Here is a 15,144-nt window from a genome sequence, read left to right as displayed (position 1 = left end):
TCATATATTTTATATAGCCTACAATTGTCACATTAGGCAACACGTTTGGCATTTGCTGGTTTATTTCTTATATAGCAAAGAGCATCACTTGAGCTCTGAGGAACATCTGTAAATCGTAACTGCAATAGAGAGTGAACAGTAAAATCCTCAGGGTTAGTTCAACTCTGAGAGTGCACAAATGGAACCAAATGGACCATTACCCATTTGTAATTTTTAGAGTTAAATGAACACTCAGGATTTTACAGTATACACAACAGTAATAATCTACATACTAATATTCTATCATATGAGACAATGTTACCTAAATGATTATTTAATAATTTACATATTCAAACATGCATGTTGCTGTTGTTTTTATCACATTGTCACTGTCAGGTGGAAACCTTGTCCAAAACTGTTACTTTTCAGGAAATCTCATGAAAATATGATATACTGGTTAAACATTTTCATTAAAACATACAATAGACACAATAGTGCTTTTGAATGTGTCTTTATTGACAACATGAATATGAGCATTATGGAAGATCTTTAATGTAATGCTACCAGGACCAGTGGTGGAAGAAGTACTAACATGTTTCTGGAGTAAAAGTACAAATACCATTTACAAGTACAAGTTACAATTTAGACATTTACACTGTTATTCACAATGACTTACTTAAGTATAACCACAATGTAGAAATACTCTGTTACTATATTGACTAACTCAAAACGGGTCGCTTCGCGGGGAAATTCCAGTGTCTGACCTTGTGATCAAGCCACAACACAGACATAACTGGAGAGATTTCTAACTTTTTGTTTTGGAGGGGAACAAAATGTTTCTTTAAACTAGGTATTTTTGCGTGTTGTATAAAACATTACTGCCCACCAATGCCGTCGACATTATTTCAAATGTTTATTAAAAATAATTCCACACATTTTTGCACAGTTCTCAGCAGTTTAGTAGGCTTTCACAATATGTCCTCTATAGACAGAAAAATAAAACAAACAAACCCAAAACAAAAAACTAACAAAAAAACTAAACTATACTATATTCAGAATCAAACTAAAATCTATTGTATTGCTTTGATTTTAGATTAATTAATTACAAACTACCCTCGGCACACAGATAAAATTAATTAAAACTATTACAAAATAATATTATAAAGAATAATCAAATAATAATAATATCATATACGTCATAATATATGTTGCTGATGCATCTCCAAGGCCATCACATGTACGTGTAATTATGTGACTGAACACATTCCGGGAAAATTAGTGAAAAAGTTCAAAAGAGTGTATTTAAGATCATTATTATACACAGCAACATGCTGTTAGTGGCAGCAGTACACTATATCAGCAGTAGAGGCATTAGTATTTGATACAAGCTTTGGATATCATTATCACAACACATGTCATATACAACACTAAGCACATATCACAATAAACAACACTAGGTCAAAACCAAGTATATGGTTGGACCACAATGGAAATATGTTTTTTTGTAAAAAAAATTATCTTAATTGTGTTTTCCTTGACATTTTCAGTGAATATGTATTTGTCGCAGTGTATGACCTGTTATACGTATATCATTCTAATCACACACGAGGGCTTTTAAATCAATCAAGTTTGACCAACTGCATGGCATATATCTCACCTAAAATTGAATCAAACTGTCAGTCAGTCAGCCAGCCAGCCAGCCAGGCGGTCGGTCGGCCGGCCGGTCGCTCTGGCTGGCCTGCGGGTCCATTCAACAACACAAACATCAGTGCCACAACTCACAAATCAATGCAATTCTACAAAAGTGAACCCACTCGAGAAAATGCTGCATTCTGCTCATTTCTGAATGGACCATGTTGTGATTTGTATTCTGCAAAAAGGTCTATGATTTCATCATAGACATGCCTTTCAGTTCATAATGCTTTCTGATGTAATTAACGATGGCAGTCTCATCATTCAGCTCCTTCCTGAACTTGATGATGTAACACTTGGGGATAAAACGGCAGCCAAGAATGCTGTAGCTGGAGACGAGGATGGCAGCAGCTTCTATGGCCCGTAGGTACTTATTGTTCACATAGATGTATATGGGAATGAAAAGGATCCATACCACTAGAAACAGCGACATGCTCATAGTGATAAAGCTGGCGTTTTTATACAGATCAGGCAGCCGCTTCCCCTTGAACGCAAGCAGGAAACAGACCAAGGCCAGCAGAGCAATGTAGCCCAACGTGGAGATTAAAAAGGTATTGGAGCCATTGGAGCCGTTGGAACACTGTTCCAGGATGAAGGAGTGAATTGAGTGAATAGTGTCTCTCTTTGGAGAAGGGGGGTGATAGGTCAGCCACAGCGCGCACAGAGCCACCTGGGGAGCAGAGAAGATGACCACCACAGCCACGGGTTTGTTCAGCTTCTTCAGCCAGCTTCCCTCCCTCTGGTCAAAGTTAAACCCCACCAGGATCTGGATGAGGTTGGCCTTGATGCAGGAAACGCAGAGGGTGTAAGCCATGCCGAAAACAGGCAAGCCGGCCTGGCAGGACAGTGGAGTGGGTTTTCCCATGAATGCAAATGTAGAACAGAAGCAGGCGAGCAAAGATAGAAGCTCCAGGAAACATAGCCAGCCTCCGACAGCCTTCACGATTGGAGTCTCCCTGTGGACTGCAAACAAAACAGTCACCAAAATCGTGCCAATGATCCCCAGTATTTCAAAGAAGGTCAAAATGACCACGAAGGAATCAGACCATTCAAGGAATTCAGTGGGCAAATCCAAACACTTGTCCATTTCTTTAGATCTGTACTGATATTCACCGCAAGGAGTGCACTCCATACCTGTGGGAATAAAACAAATCATTGCAATTTGAACTAAATGAAAACAACATTCAATACAGTATTATCTAACATTATTACAGACCACAAAATAGATAATTATAAAGGGTTCTTAATTCCTTTGATTTCTTCTGAGAAGAGTAAGTAATTAAATATGCATGTAGAATACAGATGACTGTATTTGTCACATGAGTGAGGAACTGCCAAACTAAGTCTTTTGATCACATAACATGCAAACTATCAGTGGCCGTAACAGTGCCGGTGCTAGGTAATTTGGCGCCCTAGGCAATATTTTTCCTGGCGCCCCCCCCCCCCCCCCCCCCCGCACCACCACCGTTTTCTACCACAGCGCCACCTAGATTCTGAAAAAAAAAAAAGTTTTTTTTTTTTTTTTTTTTTGCGCCCCCCCCCCTAGTGGCGCCCTAGGCAACTGCCTACTCTGCCTAATAGGGCGCGCCGGCTCTGGGCCGTAAACTTGTACCCAACGCTCTGTCTCTAGCAGTGGATCATAGGGATAGGGCACCCTCTATAGCCCATATGTCCTCCCTAAATAAACATTTTGTCTAAGATGTTGGCTCATTCGTATGGGCCATGCTGCTTTTTGGGAAAACAATCATACAATACGACCCTGTAGGCTATGATGTTTTTCTACATTTAACCACTTAAAGGACAACTTTGGTTTTTTACAACCAAGGTTTATATTTTAGCTTGTAATTAAAGTAAATAAATGATGAGTGTAATTTTTTTTTCATTTACTGCTTTCTATATTTTTAGCATTTTTTTGCAATATTTTTTACAGTGGGCGGGGGCATTCTGTCCGGTGGCTAAATATGCCTTTTTTACACAATAAAAAAGGTCCGGCTGTCTGAGATGGCCAGATGTGAGTTATTGGGGGCTAGAAGAGCTACTGTAAATAATAATAAAGAAAACGCCGGGTTAATGTGTTAAAAAAATACATATTTAGCCACCGGACAGAATGCCCCCGCCCACTGTGAAAACACTGTAAAAAAAGATTGTGAAAATTGCCAAAACTATAGAAAGCAGTAAATTTAAAATTTTTAACACTCATCTTTTATTTACTTTAATTACAATCTAAAACATAAACATTGGTTGTAAAAAAACAAAGTTGTCCTTTAAGCCCTATTTCTGAAACAGCCAGAATTGCTGATCTACTATCTTCGCTATTTAGTACAATAAATAAAATTGTACTTCTTTTTAAAGCCTCACTATGTAACTTTTTAATGAATAAAATGTAATTTGTGTCCAATATGTACTAATACAATATAACTAATACAATTGGGGTGGTTGTATTTTGTCTCCCTGCTCTTCTATTGAGACATTTAGATCGGGTCAAAGGTCATGTCTCACCTAGACACAGGATCTGACACGAATTCTGACCTGATGGTCAACATTCAATTTAGCCCCCGAGCAAGCAGGCCGGCTCAATTAGCTCAACGGTAAAAAAAAATCAGCACTTGCGCAGGAAACCGGTTTCAAATCCACGGTAGAAGAGGAAAGTTACATAATGCTGCTTTAACATTCTTTCTTTTTATTAACCTTTTTTAGTTGTTTTAAAGGTTTGCCAGGTTGAAAGTGTAACAATAACAATACATAACAGGTTTGGCATAGACACCAGTGTCCTCTATAGTAATGTAAAAACGTACCTTCTCCAGGGGACACATGTCTCTCAGTACAAGGTACACATTTCTTGCAGCAATGCTCGGCATCACTTTTTAACTCGTATCCCGGTGCACATGTTTTTTCACAGTTGAAGGCCGTTACCTTTAAGGATAAAACAAGATAAATGAAATAAGTGAATACCTCTATTTCTAGACAATCTGTTGTGATAAAACCATATAGGCTCCTGAAAGATTTACATTACCGTAACATTCTGCATTTTCCAAAGGAGATCGTCTTGAAGTTCAATCTTTTCAGATGGCCAATACTCTCCTATTCTTTTTACATGAATCGAATTGCCGGTCATGTCCCATTCAACGATATCATAGCCAATGTTGGGGTCTCCGTTGTGATCAAAGACTATATGTGTAATGTTATCCACAGAAGTGTTGACTCTCTTGATCTCTTCAAGAAGCTGTGGAGGCAATGAGTGTGCAAAAAAAATGATTAGGCTATATGGCTTATCAATTTCAATTAAAAGCAATACTGTTGCATTATGTTACTTTGGCATGACCTATGTTACTTTCACAAAACCTTCTGAAATGAAGCATTGGGTTGTGTGTAATCTTGGTCGTTGTTGGTATGTTAATGTCATTGTGTAGTGTGTGTGTGTGTGTGTGTGTGTGTGTGTGTGTGTGTGTGTGTGTGTGTGTGTGTGTGTGTGTGTGTGTGTGTGTGTGTGTGTGTGTGTGTGTGTGTGTGTGTGTGTGTGTGTGTGTGTGTGTGTGTGTGTGCGCTTGTGCATTCGTGTGCGTGTGCATGCGTGCGTGCGTGCATGTGTGTTTCTTTTCGACTTTGACTTTTGAAAGTAATACTAACATTACAAAAGTCAAAGTGAGTACTACAATGTATTGTACCTCCAAGGCTGTAAACTTTCGGGGATCACGTGTGCACATTTTGTTGCCACACCCTAGCAGGTTTCTCAGAGCTTCAGCAATGACTTTGACAGCCAAGTAGATGTTGTACGATTCATCCTGGTCAATATAACGCACCAGGCAGTTTGGGTCCATACATCGACATTGGTCAGGTTGCTCTTTTGAGCAGTTCTCAGTCAAATCAGAGGACTTGGGAGTGGGACAGGGAGGATAGTAAGACAAATGTTTTTTTAAAAGGATGCTAGTATTTTCCTTGATCATTTCCTCGAGAAATTCTTTGAAACCAGGTACTTCATTCCTCTTAGAGACAAATCCAAAGACCTGCCCAAGCTTCAGCATTTCTGGCTTTTCTGAGATCCACCTAGAGGTGGACCAAGTATCACTTGCGATCCAAGTCCGGTTGAGGTTCAGTCGAAGGGCCTCTTCTAAGATGATATGAACATTGGCCTCTTTAGTGAACAAGATGATGGCCTCAGCAGTGGACTTCTTTATCAATTCCATCAGTTCTTTCGTAACATTTGGTTTATGCTTGTTGAGGATGAAATCATCACACAGGATCTTCTTAAAGTCAATACATACATTCTTCATGTCTTTGAAGTGGTCAATGAGCCGTTCAGAGCCATACTTGCCATACTCATCATCACTTCCCACGATACCCACTATTTCCCAGTTGAACTGCTTCACCAGCTTAGCAATAGCCATTGTTTGATATTCGTCACTGGAAATTGTTCGTAGAAAACTGGGGAACTTGTACTTGCGACTGAGCAGCTCACTTGTTGAAGCATAGCCTACCTGTAAAACAAAACCATATCAGTTTGTTATGATAGTTCCTGTTTTAGCTGCAAATGTGATGAATTGAGGAACCAAAGAGATGACCTATTGTTTGCATGAAATTACATAATGTTTGTCATTGTAATGTGAATCTCATTAGCTTCTAAAAATCACATATCTAAAAGTAATTTGTGATCTCAACTATGGTTAATACAAATTCATAAAAACACACCTGAGGTACTGATGACAGAGCAAGGAGTCGTGACACAGCGATTGACACCTCTGAAGACCTCTCACCAATCACTATTTTAACACGCGGATTAGATAGATCATAGGGCTCACAGTCGCTCGTGTTATCTGGTCTGCCATACAGCAGGCTGAGGGTATGATTGATGGCATTTGTCACATCTCCACAAGTGTCATATATTTCATATCCAAGCGTCACATTGGGCAAAACGTTTGGCGTGCGCTGGTTTATTTCTTGGATAGTAAAGATCATCACTTGAGCTCTGAGGAACATCTGGAAATCATAGCTGCAACATAGAGTGAACAGTAAAATCCCCACGGTTATTTTAACTCTGAGAGTGTACAACTGGAACCAAATGGACCCTTACCCATTTGTAAATCTGAGTATGTGAATCAAACCAAATGGTTCCGGGTCCATTTCGTTTGATTTGCAATTGTAAATGAACACTCAGGATTTGACAGTATCCACAACTGTATTATTATATATATTTTTAATACTTTATTGAGTCAAAACATGTTAAGACCATACCTCATTAAGTTCATTTTTTCAACAACAAAAAAATCCACATGTTTTATGTTCCTGTTGTTTATACAACAGTAAGTTCAAGTCCCTTTTGTTCAAACAATGCAACTACTTTTTGTCAAACATGTACTCACTTATAGCAGGGACCAGGCCACGGCTCTTTGGTTTTATTAGTTTCCAAATGAATAGGGAACAGTCCTCCGATGATTATGTCCCCAGGAGCAGACACCATTGTTGAACAAGAGCAAAGTGGAGACAAGACACTTACAAATAGTAATAACGGCCACATTGTGGACACTTTGTACCACACCTTAGTACCACAAAGTTGTGCTATGTATGTACCCATGCGTTAGTTTAAATGAAGGGCTTCTGGGGAAGAGCTGCAGCAGCAAGAGGAAGTCAGATATATTTGCATTATCATATTATCTGCAGTGTTATATCATGATCCACTTGCTCTTCCTGAAGCCATGGGAACAATAAACCAAGGGAACAATAAACTGTTGTGTTGATGAAAATTATACTTCTCTGGTAATAAAAAAACAGTGGGGGAAGAAATACTCAGGTATTTTACTTTAGAAAAATACTCTGTTACAACTAAAAGGCCTGTGTTCAAAATGTTACTTGAGTAAAAGTACAAACATATTGGCATCAAAACATACTTAAAGTACCAAAAGTAAAAGTACTAAAATGTTTGAAAAAGCAGATCTACAGGCTCACAGATGCGACACGTTGTGAGCTTGTAGATCGGCTATTTTCAAATAGCCTAGGTATAAAATAGGGCTAAAGTGGTTAATGTATGTTTTATAATATAATAATTTATATCTGCAAAGTAACTAGTAACTAAAGTTTTCAAATAATTGTAGAGGAGTAAAAGTACAATGTTTGCCTCTGAGTTGTAGTGGAGTAGAAGTAAAGGTATTGAAAATTGGAAATACTCCAGTAAAGTAAAAAGACCTAAACATTGTACTTAAGTACAGTACTTGAGTAAATGTACTTAATTACTTTACACCACTGATAAAAACTGTCATAATGTTCAGTATTATCATAATCTATGGGAACAGTGCCAATATGACACGGCTTAGACTTGACATACTGTATACTGTAGAAGTGGTGGTGCACCATCCATCTTTTGGTGCATCGCTCATTGCGATAGTGGAATTATTACTATTTTGCCTTTATTTAATGCTGCATTTAATCTAAGGCGAGCTAAGCCAGTGTTTACAGTATAATCTTACAAATAAAGCAACTGGATTCTTCTGGGACAGTGTGTATGATTTGCTTTGAAATAAAAGTGCCAATCCTCCATTTATCTTGCCTTTCAATTTATGGTAAAGGTGGAATATGTTTAACCACATGTGGGGTGAACATAATAAGCATATTTGTTGTAAAGTGGAAAGGGGGGGGGGGCTTAGTGTAGACCACCTGGGGACTTCTGTCAACTAGGCTCTATGCACAGCAGCCATATTGGAATGGAAAGAAATTAGACCTCTCCTTAACAGGTGTTACCAATAATACTGATTAAGGCTCTGTTCCATTCTGGTCAAACAGACTCAGGGGGCTGATGTTGTGCATGTTGGCTCATTGGAAACACCAGTGGGTCTCAAAGTGTGGTCCAGGGACCCTCATGGTTCCTTGAGGGGGTTCCAAATGGACCTTTACGGGGTGTGTAACTCTGAGAGTGTACACATGGAACCAAATGGACCCATAAGGGTCCATTTGGTTCCATTTGTACACTCTCAGAGTTATGGGGGTCCTGTTTGAGCCATTTAATCTGGGTAACCTGTGCTTGCTTAGGCGTGCCACTAGATGTCAGAGTTATTGTATAAAGTGGCCGCCCCTTTCCTCCCCCTTTTCTGGCAGACAGTAGTAGCCTACAGGTGTTTACAAACTGAGAAAATACTCATCTCAGTTACTTGGACTATGTTTATTTAACCTTTATTTAAATGTTAAATACTGGACTTTGTACTGGACTGGAGCACCTCGTATTGTGGTTTGACACCCCAAGTTGGGACGGGTTCGGGATAACACCAGTGGTGTAAAGTAACTAAGTACATTTACTCAAGTACTGCACTTCAGTACAATTTTGAGGTCTTTTTTTTACTTTACTGGAGTATTTCAAATACCTCAATTTACTTTAACTCCACTACACCTCAGAGGCAAATATTATACTTTTACTCCACTACAATTATTTGAAAACTTTAGTTAGTTCGCCTACTTTGTAGATTTTGATTATTATTACAAAACATACATTAACCATACATTTTGGCCATTTGAAAATAGCCGATCTACAAGCTCACAATGCCTGCGACACATTCAAGCATGTGAGCTTGTAGATCGGCTATTTTCAAAAGCTTTTTAAACATTTAAAAACTTGTGAAATGGGACATTCTGCACAATGAGTAGCCTAGGCTAGTTCTACTTTTGGTACTTTAAGTACATTTTTAATACCAATACTTTTGTACATTTACTCAAGTAAATTTGGAATTCTGGGACTTTTACTTGTGACACTATTTCTTTCTTGATACTTTTACTTAAAGTTAAAAAATGTGAGTACTTTTCCCACCACTGAACATGTCCTTCCACTGCACCTCCCCAAGTCCCTCAGGATTGGGTAGTTCAACACCCACGACTCATGGCATCATTGGCATGTGTCTGTGGACATATAAATGCTGTCCCCTCCTTCAGATCAGATCAGGGCCCACTTTGCACCTGGGAGCTTATAGAAAACAGATCATAGAATGACGTTACTAATGATCGCACTTGTCTGGTTCATTGGCATCCTGGCGTCGGGGACAGAGGGGACACAGCCACGTTATGGTCATCATCACGGACCACCTCACCAAACCCACAGGCACGTTGTGGTCAGACCCATTTCGCCGGTGTCTCCACTGTTCTCTTCGAGAAGAGGTCAACAACATCAGACTCTCCGAGATGTCAAGTCGGTTGAACAAGCGTACGATCGTCACGTTCTGTCCAGTGAAACGACCGGTCAGGGCGTTGATGATCGTCCAGGTCAGCGCGATCGCACGACATTAAGCCAAGGTTATGGACCGAGCATCCAGGCTCAGCAGCCCGCCGTCACTGTCAACAACCACCTGTCGCACCGTGCACGTGGACGGGACCGTGGAGGTTGGTACATCTTTTACAAGGCAGTAGTGGTTCTCAAACTTTTTCATGGCAGGGACCCCCAAATTGAGACTTGTTAGCCCGTGGACCCCCATTTGAAATGATAAGCCAGGGACCCCCATAAGAGAAGATTTTTTACAGCTCTAGCAGTGATTCTCAACCATTTTAATTTCAAGGACCCCCAGTTTGACATGCATTAGGGCTACAGACCCTCATTTAAAGGCATTTATATCTCTGGGTGGGACCCCAATTCATATCGTAAAATCAATGTTAATTTAACTCTGAGAGTGTACAAATGGACCCGTTAGGGTCCATTTGGTTCCATTTGTACACTCTCAGAGTTACAGACCCATAAGGGTCCATTTGGTTCCTATCCATCATTTAGCTAGGGACCCCCTGGAACCCCCTCAATAGCCCCTGGGGGTCCCCGGACCCCACTTTGAGAACCAATGTTAGAAGGCATCCAGGGCTACTGGATATGATCGAATACAGGTCGTGTTGGGGCACCTCAACATTGTGGGGCACCTCACTGTTAAATTAGCTATTTTGTTCCAAAATGTACAAAAAAATTATAAATGTAGCCTATGCTTTGGATGGAAAATAGTCAGAAATAATGTAAATAATAGTTTGAACATGCATGGTATTGGCAGCTATAGTAGCTACATCATTGTTGTCACTCACCAGACATACATTTACCTATCAACTTATTGTTTATGCTCAAAATGACTGTCTATTCTCAGGTTAGTATCAATTTGTAGCAATAGAAATATAGGCCTTAAGGCCATGCATGCCGTCCACACCAATGCAACAACTTATTGCAACATGCAACTACTTGCAACAACTTGCAACCATTATCCCCAATGGCAGTACAAGGAGTTGCATTGGTGTGGTCTTGCCTTAAAACGTAATTGAAAATAATGATTAGACTATATGACATATTAAATAATACGTCATAATATTACAAAAAAATGGTGGCCACTATTTAAAGGTAAGGTAAAAGATTTTCTTTATGTTAGAATAAATGTTGAATAGCTCTATATTTGATATTGATAGAGTGTTTGTTTAGTAACAGGGGTCTCCTCATCTCTCCAGCTCTTTTTAGTAAAAGGTCAGGATACCAATTTTATCCAATCAGGAGAGATAATTCATACATCGATAATTCACAAAGCGTCCTTGGGTTTCTGAAAGGCGCTATATAAATCCAAGCTATTATTATTATACAGGATACAGGATAAACAAGTGAACTTGGAAGTAATGACACATAGACATGAGCAGATAAAATTGGAACTGGAACACTAATACATTTTTAGTTGATGAATGGGTGCTCTGACTGCTCTCTCCTGATTAGCTGAAATTGGCAACCTACCTGAATATGTATTTTCTGTTTATTAAAGAGCTGGAGAGATCGGGAGACCCCTGTTACTGAACAAACACTCTATAGCAATGATATCAGGATATAGTGCTTTAACTTTTTAACACTTTCTTTTTTTTGTCACTTACCCTACCTTTAATTAACATATTTTAAATATGAATTGCATATTTAATATACTCTATGTATATTAATTAATATACATCTATAACATAATTACATTTATCACCACTGATTAAGAATGCATATGTGTACACAGCCCATCCAAAGTGAATATGAGAATGAATATATATACAGTCTCTCAGCAGACCTTCAACAGTGGATATCTGGATGAATGTACAATCTATCAACAATCATAGAATGAACTACCTCTCAACCGTTATCCTTAATGGGCATCTGTCACAGTATGGCAGTGTACATCCTAGTAATCTGTGTGCAAGTGCATCAGAGTCCATGCAGGAGCGGATAGTCAGTAACGAAAGTAACAAAAGATGGCATAAACATTTTCTGTTCTGGGTCAGTTTATGGCTCGGCAGCATATTTGAAACACATAGTGAAGGTGTCGTGAGTTTCCAGATCAAATGTGCAGCTGAGCCAATCAAAGGAAGCTATGGGAAACTGACCCAGAACAGGAAATGTTTATGCCATCTTCTGGAAAAGAGAAATACAGTTATGCACAGTCTATTTTGGAGCCTGATTGCGACTGGCACAAGGCACAGGTGGTGTGCTGGTGGTAGGGGTTCTCCAGGATAGTGTCCATCTTCCTCCTCATCCTCCCCTCTGAAACCACTTAAACCCTCTAGTAAAACTGACCTGAATTACATACTGTATTTGGACAGCTTTTTCCCCTCTTCACCAAATATATTTGATAAAAGTAGCCGATCTACAAGCTCTCAATGTGTTGCAAAGCGATGCGTTGTGGATCGGCTATTTTTGGTGAACTTTCCCCCCAGAATAGGGATGCTTTGGTTCAAGTGGTTAATAGACCTAAATAGCAGCTATATTTCAGTTTATTTTGTTTGAGTGTTACAGATATAACCATAGATTCAAATCCTTTTCTCTCTGCTCTTGTGACATGAATTGCAGGTCTTACCGGCCTAGAAAGGCACACTTATCAAGGCTCTTGTACTTTTAATCAAAATGATAAAACACAATAAATGTTGCCGTATTTAAAAATGATCTCTATTCATCTTTGTCTCCTACAGCAACCACAAATTGTAGGAATCGACCTATAGACCTGGTTTTCATCATAGACAGCTCCCGCAGTGTGCGCCCTGCTGAATTCAATAAGGCCAAGGAGTTCCTGCAAATCTTGGTGGACAGCTTGGAGATCGGTTCCGATTCTACACGAGTGGGCCTTGTCAACTACGCTAGCACTGTGCAGATCGATTTCCTGCTGAATACCTATTTTGACAAGAGCGCCCTAAAGCAGGCCCTTGCTGGCATCGAGCCCCTCTCTTCAGGCACAATGACAGGCATGGCCATCAAGACTGCCATGGACCAAGCGTTCACCGTGGAGTCTGGAGCGCGCCCTAGCTCGATGTCCATTGCCAAAGTGGCCATCATAGTGACGGATGGGAGACCCCAGGACAAGGTGGAGGACGTAGCGGCGGCAGCCCGGGCGTCAGGGATTGAAATCTACGCGGTCGGAGTGGACAGAGCTGACATGGAGTCTCTCCGCCAGATGGCCAGCCTCCCACTGGATGAGCACGTCTTCTATGTGGAGACCTATGGTGTCATGGAGAAGCTCACTTCCAAATTTAGGGAAACCTTGTGTGGTAAGGATGATGAGGGGAGTGCGGATATCCCCGGATTAGGCCTAAACACTGGTATGTCCGATTTGTCCCGTTACATTCACAGTCACACGTGAATCTATGGGCAGCACCACCATAGAAGGCGATCTCCATTCTAAAGTCAACCGTCCTCTTCTTTAGGATTCAGAACAAGTGCAAAGGTAACACTGGTGATTTACCGCCACTTGTTTACTCCTCCGAAAGGGCCAGTCACTAATTGTAGTGTCCAAGATGATTACTGTAAATGTGTGCAGTACGGACGGGCTACTAACCAGATTAAAGAAGAAGACACAACTATGACCACTGGCTGACCTACCAACTCGGAGTCAGCCCTGATTAGTTGACGGCTTTAAAATGGTGGAAACCTTATGTGGCGATGCTCATATTGTTCACGCTGATCGCTAAACCGTGCCTTTCGCCTTGCGCCTTGCGCCCTGCTCAGCTGCCTGATGTGGCGACCAGCTGCTGCATTCGCTTGGACTGAAATATCTGATGGAGCCTCAATAACCAGTAAGTTAGGTGAAGGCAAACTAACCTGGACCCAGTCAATTTATCTAGAATATGAGATTAAATCAGAGAACATTAGAGTTGTGATTGCCGGTCTAGCAATTTCCAATCAACTTTATGAATATTAGAAAGCAGATAGATTATTGGCAAGAACAAAAACTAATATGGACAGTATAGTTATATAAACACCTTTTAAATGAACAATTCAGTATTATGCATTTTGCTCACCAGTGTATCAACACACATTAACATCTTTGTATCCCATGTCGCCAAAGTCCTCTTCTGACAGTTAGTAAAATTTAAGGAAAAGGAAAGGTGTTCAGAAAAGATGTCTGAAGAGCTACTGTAGCTCATTTCTTTTAAGTTGCTTTTGAATATTTCATGTCGTAGCCTATATGACTGCTTGCAGGCTGTTGGCAATGCTGCATCTTTCTGTCTCATGCTGTACGTTACTGACAATGAATTTGGGTGATTTTGGATTCTGGGAAATGGCAACTAGTAGAACTTAGAGGGTGAAACTGGATTGAAAAACGCCAGTAAATAGAGCAGTTGTCCTGAAGATTAGAAGATAGAGATTTTTATTTTTCATTTATAAATATCAAGATTTATCAACATCTATCTGGTTCTTTCTCCTCAATCTTTGACACCACCCAAACAGAACTTAATAACCGCTATACTAAAGAGTGCTAAGAAATGCTATGCGTTATAACCAAGGGCTTTCCTGGCTTTCAGCTTGTTTCAGCACTGTATTAAGACTGCCGTGGTACCAATTACGCACATTCAAAGCTTGCTTTTGAATTAGCTGAACGGTAGCATTTGAACACGAGGACAAAGTTAACCACAAGGACGTAACCACTTAAACCCTATATACTTCTTTGACCAGAGTATCCCAGGGATCTAAACCTCCTTTTCCCCCTCTACACCAAATCACTTTGCCAAAGAAATAGGTAATATACAAGCTCACAACCCATCATGTCGTGATTCGTTGTGAGCTTGTAGAGCACCTATTTTCGCTGAATGTTCGCCCGACAATAGGGATGTTAGGGTTCAAGTGGTTGTTTTTTACACACTGGGAGAGTGACGAATAAACAATCCAAAAATGCATCAGTGATTAATTTGCATTGGAAAAAAAATATATAAATATATATAATATATATATAAATATATATATAAGTATTTATCGCAGGCATAATTTTAACATTCTCTGTGAATGTGCTCATGGCACAAACAACAAATTAAACATTATTTTGGGCGAATTAAATGTAGCTTTTGAATCTGATGATCCATTACACATAGAAAAAAAAAACATTGGCACAAATGTGGTTGATGTGAATTACTTTTGCACTCCCACTCTAATGACTGATGAAGTAACTTTGAAACCTAATTTGATATAATTTTGAAATCTAAAAGTGTTTTATTTAAATAACAAATACTTAAATACTAATACCTCAATAA

General features: G+C 39.7%; 1 protein-coding gene across 2 annotated transcripts; it reads right to left on the bottom strand.

Moving 5' to 3' along the window:
- Positions 1 to 935: 935 nt before the first annotated feature.
- On the bottom strand, positions 936 to 7,196 carry LOC311036384 (G-protein coupled receptor family C group 6 member A-like). 2 transcript variants are annotated; one of them, XM_084045027.1, is made up of 7 exons: positions 7,029 to 7,196; positions 6,358 to 6,658; positions 5,337 to 6,146; positions 4,685 to 4,894; positions 4,467 to 4,584; positions 2,785 to 2,805; positions 936 to 2,634 (listed from the first exon to the last, which is right to left on the bottom strand). In XM_084045027.1, the coding sequence occupies exons 1-7, from the start codon at positions 7,181 to 7,183 to the stop codon at positions 1,862 to 1,864; spliced, it is 2,388 nt and encodes a 795-aa protein (XP_083901153.1). In that variant the 5' UTR covers positions 7,184 to 7,196; the 3' UTR covers positions 936 to 1,861. The 2 variants fall into 2 exon arrangements, with proteins under 2 accessions (XP_083901153.1, XP_083901152.1); XM_084045026.1 differs by having other exon boundaries at positions 936 to 2,805.
- Between the last annotated feature and the right edge of the window lie 7,948 nt (positions 7,197 to 15,144).

The sequence above is a fragment of the Gymnoscopelus microlampas genome (assembly GCF_963454915.1).
Source record: "Gymnoscopelus microlampas genome assembly, chromosome: 20".
NCBI lineage: Eukaryota > Metazoa > Chordata > Actinopteri > Myctophiformes > Myctophidae > Gymnoscopelus > Gymnoscopelus microlampas.
Note: the sequence above shows the minus strand (reverse complement) of the source record. Positions and strands in the feature narration are given on the sequence as shown.

Excerpts from the sequence above, each read along its gene's own strand:
- LOC311036384 (XM_084045026.1), bottom strand. The coding sequence starts at position 7,183 with ATGTGGCCGTTATTACTATTTGTAAGTGTCTTGTCTCCACTTTGCTCT. Across the intron at positions 6,147-6,357 it reads CTCTGTCATCAGTACCTCAG|GTAGGCTATGCTTCAACAAG; the intron begins GTGTGTTTTTAT and ends TTTGTTTTACAG. Across the intron at positions 2,806-4,466 it reads ACATGTGTCCCCTGGAGAAG|GTATGGAGTGCACTCCTTGC; the intron begins GTACGTTTTTAC and ends TTATTCCCACAG.